General features: G+C 38.2%; 1 protein-coding gene across 5 annotated transcripts in view; it reads right to left on the reverse strand.

Moving 5' to 3' along the window:
- The window catches only part of MYH10 (myosin heavy chain 10), a 165,157-nt gene that overhangs the window by 75,483 nt on the left and 77,540 nt on the right, over positions 1-12,134 (reverse strand). For all 5 annotated transcript variants that reach the window (XM_056115237.1, XM_056115235.1, XM_056115236.1 and 2 more), the window contains 3 exons: positions 5,822-5,995; positions 3,021-3,194; positions 2,467-2,581 (listed from right to left, as the gene is read on the reverse strand). In XM_056115237.1, the coding sequence (XP_055971212.1) occupies positions 2,467-2,581; positions 3,021-3,194; positions 5,822-5,995 (463 nt within the window). The remainder of the gene's footprint in view (positions 1-2,466; positions 2,582-3,020; positions 3,195-5,821; positions 5,996-12,134) is intronic.

Genomic DNA, 12,134 nt, shown 5'->3' on the forward strand with positions numbered 1-12,134 from the left:
GTTTCTTTTCTGTTGGGCATCCTCCCATGTCCAGGATTTTCATCCTGTAATACCTCACATTTGTCCTCTTCATCCAATAGATCCCAAATACTATGCCTGCTTATTTTTAAATTCCAAACCGTGGATACTATCCTGACTCACAGACATTACTGTTTTTATTTAGTCAGTTTCACTTGAGACTGGCAGTAAGAGTTCTCCAGGATCTTGTCCCAGACTAATACCCCCATATTATTTCTGCTCTCTCCACCTCTATGTTCTTGTATTATCCTAAAGTCAAAACAGAATATGAATTCTAAGTTTTGATTCCCACTTTCATCCCCTGACCATCCAGTTCATTTCCTCAACAATTACCCCTTTTCTTCCCATGTCCACTTTACTCATGTCCTGTACAAGTTAGGTCACAAGGATCACAAGTTAGTTCACAAGTTCACAAGTTAGTTAAAGGATTACTTATCCTTTAATGCCTAAGGCCTAAATAGAAGTAAGTTACTACTGAAAACTTCCTGGTACTAGTAAGTGCTCAGCTAATGGCAGCTGTCACTATGAACAACAACAACAACAACAACAACAATAACAATAAAGCATTGTCCTTAAAGCGCAACAAAAACTACATCCTCCTTCATGATATTTTCTCTTAGGCCTCAGGAAAGAGATGGTCCTTTTACCAGTCCTAGTACCATCCCAATGTCCAAATGAAATATGACTCTAGATCATCACTGAAAGTTCGCTTGGTATCTTTCACATGTCATCTGCCCTCATCCCCCCAGATATCTTAACCACTCATTTATATGGCTACATTTCTCACTCTCCCAATCCCCATCCTATGTTTTAAGACCTAGTAGTGTGCCAGGAGGGGTGACTAAATGACACCAATCTACACTGTAACCACATCTATGATCCGGAGCATTATTTCTTTCTCTTCTTTACTTAGTATCCTACAAACATTTCTAACCTCACCAAAGTGCAGTCATTCCAGCAATAACACTTGTGACAACCAGCTTCACAAGTGGCTTCTTCTGTTTCAATTCCAGTTTCTTGTATTCCTTCTAACACTTCCTAGCAAGAGCTTCTCATCCATCCAGACAACATAAAATCCACATAAGATTACCACTTTGCTTTTCAGTCCTCACACAGCATCCCTCCACTGACAAGTAACAGTGCACACTAGTCAGTTAAGACTTTCATGGAAGGACAGACCAAAAGCTTCCTGTTTGCGTTTCAGAATCCTAATCTTTCCCCCAAATCCCTCTTTTCAGTCTCCCACGTGTAGTGTCCCTGTAAGATGCACACATGTGTGCAGTGCACCTACCCCTGGCATTCTCTTCACATTCACTTGAGCTGATATGATCATTCTTGAATATTTCTGATATAGATATCTTTACCCAATCAGTTTCTATGCCGATTCTTCTCTCTGCGTCTTTCCTTTTGTTCCAAGTTCCCTAATCATCTTCCTCCCTTCTTGTGGACAGATAGAAGAGCAGGAAGGGTACCTGCCTTGTACGCCGCTCAGTAGGGTTGAATCCTGGCACCCCATATGGTGCTCTAAGCCCTGTCAGGAGTGATCTGGACAGCAGAGCCAAGAGTAACTCCTGAGTGCCACATGTGGCACAAAAGCCAAAACAAGCAAAGAACTTAGAAAGGGGTTGGACTTGCCTAACATCTGGCCAACCTAGCATCTGGTTCGAATCCTTGGTCCCAGGTACACCAACAGAATTACTCCTAAGAGCAGAGCCAGGAATAATTCCTGAACACTACTGTGACCCCTCCCCCCCCCCCCCCCCACCGCCCCTGGCCTCCCAAGAATCCAGTAAAAGACAAAGATTTAGGAAGGACTCAATCCAGAGCTAAGGTCACAGGGGGGCTGGGCTAAGTAAAGAGGTATGGAGGTGTGGGCTACAACTAAACAAGGATACTGCTTCCCATTATGGAATAAAGTCTTAAAAAAACTTATAGTCTCTGATAGAATCTCCAAAATCTTCATCTTTATATGAACTGTAGTGTAAACAAAGGAATAAACACCTATGCAAGTTCAAACAATTCATCTATTTGGTTTATTCACCTGCCACTTTGTGTGTGGAGGGCTATTCTGGAAGATACCACCATATGACTACACTGTACATAGTATAAGAAAAATGTAAATAATACAGGGTTTCTCAGGTTTTGCATCTCCAATACCCTTTTGTAACTTAATTGGGACCAGAATATGCTTAGGCATTTGTATAGTTGTTTAAGGCTCAGGGCCTATAATGTTTCCATAACTTCCAGAGCATCTGACCTTTTGGGCAGAGGTCTTGTTATCCAGGATTTAAAAAAAAAGGGAAAAAAGAGGTAAATTCCTAGGCAGCCCTGCTCTAGGGAAAGAGTTTTAAAGTACAATATGTCTATATATACATATATGTGAAAGAATCATACATAAGTGTCAGTTGTAAAAGAGTCCAATCAAGCAAAGTTACAAACAACTCTTACCATCCTTCCAAAGCTCTGCAACAAATCTGTCTGATGACTGGTGAAGGAGGGTGGCCACATTATCATTTAGAGGGTCCATGTTCTTCATCAGCCACTCATCTGCCTTATAGTCCACCTAGCCCACAACAAAGTAAGATGTGGCAAGATAGAGAAAAAGAAGTTTCACAAAATAAATATTTTAAACCTTAACCAAAGATAACCATAGAATCCAATGAATGGGCTATCTCAACAACCAGCTATCAAACTGTAGTATGTTTTAAAGGTTCACAAATGTTGATCAGCACCTTTGATTCAACCTTCAGTAAGGTGTTCTCTTGGGTCACAACTAGTGTTCTCTTGGGTCACAACTGGCTGTGCTCAGGACTTACTCCTGGTCTTGTGCTCTGGGGCCACTCCTGACAGGCTCGGGGGGGACTATATTGGGTACTGGGAATTCAGTCTGGGTTGACGGTATGCAAGGGAAGCACCCTACCTACCCACTGTACTATCTCTCCAGCCCCAAATCCAGTAAAATTTTAAACACAGCACTCTGAACTGAGTTACATAACACTTACCTTTCCTGCATAATGTATAATGCAAAAATCAGCTTTATCTTTCAGTTGCCGAGGTTTCTGAAACTTGGAATGGGAGCCTTGCTCTTGAACCAGTTTTTCAACAAAGGTTTTATCTGTGGCTTTAGGAAACCAGCATTCTTCATCCAAAAGGGCTAGTACACCAGGAGGGTTAGCCTAATAGTGAGAAGCAATAAGAGAGAACATGTTTTATACATTACTTTAAATATCATGATAATTTCTCTTGATTTTAAAGTACTTCTTCCAAAACAATGAAGACTTTTGTGGAGACCTATGAAACTCAATTAATAGAAAGGAAGGTAACATCCCAAGGTTTTCCCATAATGATAATTCAAACAAAAACTCAACTGCTATACATAAAAAAATGAATGCTCAAACTCATGATCTTATTAGTATGTAAACTGTAGCACTGTAGCACTGTTCTCCCATTGTTCATCGATTCACTTGAGTGGGCACCAGTAACGTCTCCATTGTGAGACTTGTTACTGTTTTTGGCATATCGAATATGCCACGGGGAGCTTGCCAGGCTCTGCCGTGTGGGCAGGATACTCTCAGTAGCTTGCCGGGCTCTCCGAGTGGGATGGAGGAATCGAGCCTGGGTCGGCTACATGCAAGGCAAATGCCCTACTGGCTGTGCTACTGCTCCAGCCCATGTAAACTGTAAGTTAACTAATTCAAGTAGATGCTCACCAAAAGCAACAAACAATAGGTGCTGGAATGCTTCAGCCATTTTATATCCCAATCAATTTAAGTTTCTGTGGTTTAAGAGATTTAAGTTTATATGATAAAATGCACCACTTCACACTTGGTGGAGTTTCTAAAGCTATCATTATGTAGAGCACTGGAAGGTGATAAAATAATCTACCAATCACTTTATATATGTATATTGTATTATTTCAAAAACATATGAGAGTTCATTTTATTTCACTCAATGAGTTGACTAAAAAAAGACCCAGATGCAAAGAGATATAAAGTAGATTAGTATAGCACAGGACAAGGAGGTCCCACTAGAGAAGTTCTTATTTATTTGGTGGGTTTTTTTTCTCCCTAGTGATTTTGGCATACATACCCTTTGACAGTAGGGTGGGCTGGTAATTAATTGGTCATCATTTCTGGATATAGGACTGACAAATTCTAGACCCAGTGATACTCAGGAACACACCTGACCACCCAAGTACAGTTAACAACACATACTTAAACACCAGACTTCCAGTGCCAAATGTATACAGAGTATCTTAAATGACAAAATGTAATCATCACTAGTGCTAATATGAGATTATATTACTTTTAGTATGTTTCCAAACAACATTTCTGGGCAATAAAACAGCACGAAAATGTATTCACATGTTTGTGTAAACATGAGAAGTCTCTGAAAGTTATTATTGATATGCTTTGAGTGTCACTTCTATATAATGATGAGAAGGATACAGAAGCAAATTTTTTCCAACTAAGGTAACTTAAAAGTTTGGTTCTAAACAAAAAAGGCAGAGTGATTTAAAGATAAAATGTTTTCTTAAGACAAATGAAAATGATCTGTTGCTATCTCTTAAACTCAAAGTTTGAATATGCTAGGACTACATTATCTCCAGAGAGTAGATTGTCCTCTAGGTGTTTCCTCTTGCCAACTTAACCCCGCTCCTTCTGGCTGGGGTATGGTAATATTAGGGATCTTTAAAATCAGCAATCTGAGCACAGGAGGTAACCAGAGATCAAGGAACAAGAACAATGACTGTTTCCTACTTAAGAGTACCTACAGGAAGAAACTTATGAACTGTTATTAAAATATAACTAATAATCTCATATAACTTGTATCAGTAGTATCAATGCTTAAGAATGCGCTAGTTTTCCTATAATTTTGGCCTCAAAATAAAAAGCAAAGCTTATTGTTCTTGTTTATCTTGTTGCACAAAAGCTAACTTCCAAAGGACACACTTAGCCAACTCATCAATGGGAGATCATAATCTTGTAGCAGTTCATAAGTGAATGAGTTACATAGTTCTGTTTTTCTACCAAGCATTGTAATTCTATATATTTCTACAAAACACAAAAGTGATCTGATACTTTGTAAGATTACTATTAAAACAGTCTTCCAAAATAAAACAAAAAACAACAAACACTGTTCTCCCATTGTTCATCAATTTGCTCGAGCGGGCCCAGTAACGTCTCCATATTTGAGACTTGTTGTTACTGTGTTTGGCATATTGAATATATCGCAGGTGAGATACTCCTGATAGCTTGCCGGGCTTTCCGAGAGGGGCCAAGGAATCGAACCTGGCTCGGCTGGGCTGGCTGTGCGCAAGGCAAACGCCCTACTGCTGTGCTATTGCTCCAGCCCATTCCCAAAACACTAATAAGTTAATAAAAACATCAGCCAATATAAAAAGTAGACTCACAAGACAAATCTTATTTTTAACTAGTATTACTTTATTGCCTAGAAAATTGGGTGAAACCCTAGAGTCTTTGACAGGCTGAAGGTGAATGCAACTGTCACTCCCCCAGCTGAGCCTAAAATATATGAGGAACCAGAGCACATCAGCCAATATATTTACATTTGTCAAGATATGAATAAGGCTACAAGGAAAGAGCAAAGAAGGGTCTTCCTGGAATGCTATTTAATTTTAAAACAGACATCAAAGTATTATCTTCTTAGAAAATTTTGTTTGGAAAATTATCTTCATGCTGTATAAATAGGATAATTTTTGTCTCAGTTTGTACCAAGAACAAAAAATTCAAAGCACCCCTTGAATATGAACTGAAACCAATTATCAGATAAATATTCTTACGGGTCTCTCTATCAGGTCAATGCATGGCTGCAGATCTAGTCCGAAATCAATAAAATTCCATTCAATGCCCTCACGCTGGTATTCCTCTTGCTCTAAGATGAACATGGTATGGTTGAACAGCTGCTGTAGCTTCTCGTTGGTATAATTGATACAGAGTTGTTCAAATGAATTCAGCTACAAATATTGAAGAAGTTATAAAAAGGGGAAAGGGAAGAAAAACAAGATTAATTATCTAGTTCTCAAAGTCATTAAAATTAGTAATCAGATATATTGGATTAGTGACTAAGTTGAGGGGGTTTCAATCTAACATACGTCATATATATGCTACATTACATTACTGAAATGCTAAAATGAGAATATTAAACAATATGCTCAGTGATTTATATACAAAACAAAAAATTTCAAAGTTTTATTATAGTTTGGATAACATTTACAATAGTGTTAATATTCATGATTTTGATCTCAAATTTATTATACCTCATTGCCACCCAAGTGCTCAAGACCCTCTCCTTTCACTATCACCCTTCTGTCATTTTCAGTCTGCCTTTTCCTGTCCTCCCCAGCCCACTCCCCAGACTGTTTTGCAATCCAAGGTCAAGGGTTGGTCATGCTATTTCCTTGTTTTTATGTCTTTATACTACAGGAGAGATTATCAGTAATTTGTCATTCTCCCTCTACCACACTTTGCTTGACAATTACTTCCATCCCAGTTGCAACAAATTATAACTCTTTGCCTATAGCTGCAAATTTTTCCATAGTATTTACTATGTATATATGTATAACAGTGGATAAAGACAAGTTCTTCCTTTTTTATCCATTCACATGTCATTGGACATCTGGGATGTTTCTCTATCCTGGCTATTGTACTTATTGCTGGAGTGAATGTGTATGTATATTTTCAAATTAATTTTTTGCATCCTGGGATAGATGTCAAAAAGTAAGATCACCGGGTCATATGAAAGCTATGTTCTTGTTCCGACTTTTTTTTGAAGCATCTCCATACTGTTTTCTATAAAGGTGGAACCATATGACATTCTCAGCGAAAGTGAATGGAGGGTTCATTTTCATCACATCCCTACCAACACTGGTTGTTTCCAGTTTTTTTGATATAGGCCATTTTCACTGGTGTGAGATATCTCATTATTTTAATTTGTTCCCTGATAAAAGGTGATGACAAACACTTTTTAAAAAAACATTTAAAAAAAGTAGTTCACAATATTTGATTATATTTAATATTCAAACACCAATCCCATCACCATTAACATCTTCCCACCACCATATTTGGGATGTTTTCATCCCGATCCCCAACCCCTGTCCCAAAGCAGAATCAAATTTCATTTTGTATTGTTTGTTATGAATAAATCTCTGAAAGTGATCCAAAAAAGTTTTCTTAGAGGAAAGTGTGAGAAGATGGTTGTATTTCACCCAGGGCCACTAAACCTTTCTATAAGAAATTATTAATATATTGAAGATTGAGCTTTGTGTGTTTATATATATCATATATATATATTATTATATATACGCACACACATTTATATATATATCTGTAAAAATATATTTCCATCTAAGGTTAATTGCATTCTACTTTAAACCCCACCAATTAGGATGAGCTACTCCTTGAATATTAGTGGTGTAAATATGGCCATGTGGTCCAGGAAAAAGTTCACTCATGGGTGAGGCTTGGCCCAAGCGTGTGGAGAGTGGCTGTGAGCATGGTGGAGGTTGAGTTCAGGAGGTTTTCGGCTGCTAGGGCTCTGTCCCTTGGGGCGGGGAGAGGCCTCACCCACCCCCCACAAACACCTTTTTTATATGCTTACTGACCATCTACATGTCCTTTTCAGGGAACTGTCTACTTATAGTTCCCTAAAGCTTTGATTGGTTATGTTTTTGTTGTTGATCTTTGTTTATATAAATTGGATGTTAGCCTCTTATCTGTTGTATGGTGTGCAATTATTTTTTCCCATTCAGTAGTGTGCCTTTTTATTTTACCTTGAGTTTCTTCAGTCTAATGATCTCCCAACTGAGCTATTTTGGCTTCGCAAGCTTGAGTTTCTTTTAAAACAATTCATTCTTATTGGCGAACGAGTAATAAAAATAGAGGCAGAAAGTGAGAAAAAGAAGAAAACAAAAACTTGGGAGAGCAACCAGGTCTCTTAAAGATTTGAGGGGGATCTAAGAAAGTTTTGGAGCTATTCTCATCCTAGTTTTGAATATGCTCTGGGTCCCAGAAAAAGTTAAGAAAAATCATCTTTACTTCTTAGGTCTGCTAGTGAGATTCCGGTCAGCCTTAACATATGTACCAAATAAGATTAAGTACTTAGTTATTGTAAAGGGTAGCTTATTGAAAAGGGAAGGAGGGGCTGCTCTAGATTGCTTTTTTATGTTTTTTTTCTTACCAAATATTTAACTTTTACTAGGATAAAAAATGATACTGCACTGCTGTAAACTTGAACATCCTTTTATGTTACAGCTATTTTTATGATCTTCTATGTAAACTCTGCCCATTTTATTTATTTTGCTATTCACTAGTTGAGAGGAAAAACAGAAGATTAATAATCATAGAGGGCTGGAGCGATAGCACAGCGGGTAGGGCGTTCGCCTTACAAGCGGCCAACATAGCCGACCCGAGTTCGATTCCTCCGCCCCTCTCGGAGAGCCCGGCAAGCTACCGAGAGTATTCGATATGCCAGACACAGTAACAACAAAGTCTCCAATGGAGACGTTACTGGGCCCGCTCGAGCAAATCGATGATCAACGGGAGGGCCTTTACCTTTACCTTACTATAATCATAGATCATAACAATCAATACTTTTTTGGACTGTTATGTCTACATGAGTGGCATCTTCCCATAAATAACGTTTCATTCTGAAAAGTGGTCTTAAACTAGGGAAAGTTTAATCAGCCACCAAGGAATAGATTTATAATCTGAAAAAAAAAATCCAAATGTTCCATCTCATGGGAATATCACACTATTGCTAAATGAGGTCATACTAAGAAGGTGAGAGGGTGATTGCCTTCTCAGTACAGTGAACCACAAAAAATATAAGCAACTGCCTGTTTTTATTCATGCTTATGTAAACAAATTTTCCTCTGCCTTAGGATGAGATCTTACTACTCTACTTAACATGAGCTACCTCATGAGATCTTACTACTCTACTTAACATGAGCTACCTCAGTGGTGGGACTGATGTTCGAATATTATCTGTAATCAACTACTATGAACTACTTTTGTGAAAATAAAATATATATAAAAATAATATGAGCTACCTATGTATAATTTTTCAAATATTTTTTCAAAAAATATTAAAACTTTTTTCAAACTTGCCTTCCATACTTAAACTACCACTGAGATTTAGAAATAATCAAAATTATAAAATGTACTATCATAAAAGGGGGATGCTTAGATCATCCTTGATCTTAATACTCAGAGACAGACAAGCAGAGAAGGAAAGAAGTCAAGTGGGGAAGAAAAGAACAAGAAGTTATGGGTTAATAGGCATCAGGGCTTCAGCTGTACCAGTGATGTGAGAGAGGGATAGCCATATACCAAAACAAAGATTCAACAGAACTGAAACATGAGATCAAAGTGGCAACCACTGACACTCTGTAATGTGCCTGTGCCTGTCTGTCAAGTTGACAGGTGGGGGTGGTATGAACTTTGGGATGGGGAGAGAACCTGGGAACATGGTGGAAGGATTGGTGTTAACTTACTGTACTCCTAAAATGCAAATATCAGTAACTTTGTAAATCATGGCTCTTTAATTTTTTTAAATGGAAACACTGGGGCTGGAGTGTCAGTACAGTGGGTAGGGTATTTGCCTTGCCCAGGTGGTTGACCTGGGTTCGATTCCCAGCATCCCATATGGTACCCCGAACAGTGCCAGGAGTAATTCCTGAGTTTAGAGCCAGGAGTAACTCCTGAGCATCGCTGGGTGTGACCCCCCCCCAAAAAAAAAATGGAAACACATAATAATAGAAATGTAGAAAGGGTCGCACTTAGAAATCCCACCCCAAATCTCTAGTTACCCTATAATCAGCACCATCACCTATTTTTTGTGCTCTTCCAGAAATAATTTTATGTGTGTGTTTGTGTGTGTGTGTGTGTGTGTGTGTGTGTGTGTGTGTGTGTGTGTATATATATGTTGTTTTGAATTTTGTTTGTTTTGTTTTGGGGTCATATCCGACAGTGCTCAGGGCTTATTCCTGGCTCTGTACTCAGGAATCACTCCTGGTGGTGCTCATAGACCATATGGGATGTCAGGGATCAAACCTGGGTCAGCCATGTGCAAGTAAAAGCTAAACTACCCGCTAAACTATCTCTCCGGCCCCTATCTTGAATGTTTTAACTTAATGTATCTTGGAATCTTTTCGTAAGTACATAAAATTATTCCATTCACTGTACAGGGGCTCTATTGTATGGAGATACCATAATTAATTCAACTATTTTGTATTGATGACATCAATCTTATGGTTTAGACTTTCCCCATTTGTTTTCCATAATGAATAGCACTCAATCTTATATATTTTTCACATTTATACATATTTCATATTATTTGTATTATGCTAAAACCATTTTTTTTATCTTAGTAGCAGTTTATTACAAGGAAGTTTATCCCACAGAAGAAATTTATGTTACGGAGGGCCCAGGTTCTCTCAAGCTCATGTTCCTCTTGCTAGTCTCTCCATGGTCTATCTTGCAGCTCTGCTCTAAAACCATTATTCTTAAAAGTTCTAGTTTTATATCTTTTAACTCTCTTATGAATTTTCTCAGAATTTTACTATTTTTTGTTACTAATTTTTCCAATTAGTTTCAGAAGGTTTCCTATTCCCCTCTCTTAAAAGCCCTAAAAATAGGCCCTTTTCGTACCACTTGGGAAACCCAAAACAAAACAAAACAAATATGTTGAATTAGTAGTTAAATGAAGAGAAAATTTACATTTTCAATGATGCTGATACTGTTTTTTCCTTTATTTGTGTCTTTTGTTTTTCACAGTAGCATTAAAAAATTGTCTTCATAAGGACCAGGACTGGCCCACAGTTTTAAACTTGCCACAAGTGGGGGCAAAAGGGGTAGTTAGGACAGAAAGGGGACCACTATGACAGTAACAGTTGGAAATGATCGTTCTGAAAAAGAATGAGTGTTGAAAGTAGGTAGGGTTGAAGGAAGACATTGATTGACTGGACATTGATGATGGGAAATGTACACTAGTGACAGGATGTGTGTTAGAAAACTGTATGACTGAAACCCAACCATGGACAACTTTGTAATTGTGTTTTGTTTTGTTTGCCTTTGGGCCACACCCAGCAATGCTCAGGGGTTACTCCTGGCTCTTAACTCAGAAACTGCTCCTGGTGGGCTTGGGGGACCATATGGGATACCAGGGATCAAACCTGGGTTGGCTGTGTGCAAAGCAAACGCCATACCCGCTGTACTCTGGTCCCAACTTTGTAACTGTATCTCACAGTGATTCAATTAAAAAGAAAAAATTTCAACTAAACCTTGGCCAGTTCTTCTAAATTTTATTCTTAGCATTTTGTCTCTTATTATACCTGAACATCAGGACTTTTCTTTGATTACATCTTCTGATAGTGTATATACAGAAAGGTGATGATTTTTTGTTCCTGCTCACCTTTCATGATTTCTCATGCCATTTTCAAAATAAAATAATTTATTGAAGCTCCTCTGACAAAGGATATTCAGTGAATAAAACTGCTTAAACCTACAGAACTTCAGATTTTGTCAGAAGAACAAACAAAAATTTAGTGGGGTTATTTAATTTTTTTATTGAATTGCCATGAGATACAGTTGCAAAGCTTTCATGTTTGAGTTTCAGTCACACAATGATTGAACACCCATCCCTCCACCAGTGCACATTTTCCACCACCAATGTCCCCAGTATCCTCCCCATCTCCCTCCTCCCCCTGCCTCTATGGCAGGCAATTTTCCCATTACTGTCTCTCTATTTGGGGGCATTATGGTTTGCAATACAGATACTAGATACTGAGAGGCTATTACATTTGGTCCTCTATCTACTTTCAGCACACATCTCCCATGTGGGACTATCCCTCCAACCATCATTGACTTAGTGATCAGTCATTCTATGTCTGTCCCTCTCTTTCTGACTCATTTCACTTAGCATGATACTCTCCATTACCATCCACTTATAAGCAAATTTCATGACTTTATCTTTCCTAACAGCTGCATAGTATTCCATTGTGTAGATGTATCAAAGTTTCTTTAACCAGTCGTCTGTTCTTGGGCACTCGGGTTGTTTCAGATTCTGTCTATTTTCAACAGTGCTTCAATGAACAT

Source organism: Sorex fumeus, unplaced genomic scaffold, assembly GCF_029834395.1.
Source record: "Sorex fumeus unplaced genomic scaffold, SorFum_2.1 ptg000028l, whole genome shotgun sequence".
In the NCBI taxonomy this organism is placed as follows: Eukaryota; Metazoa; Chordata; class Mammalia; order Eulipotyphla; family Soricidae; genus Sorex; species Sorex fumeus.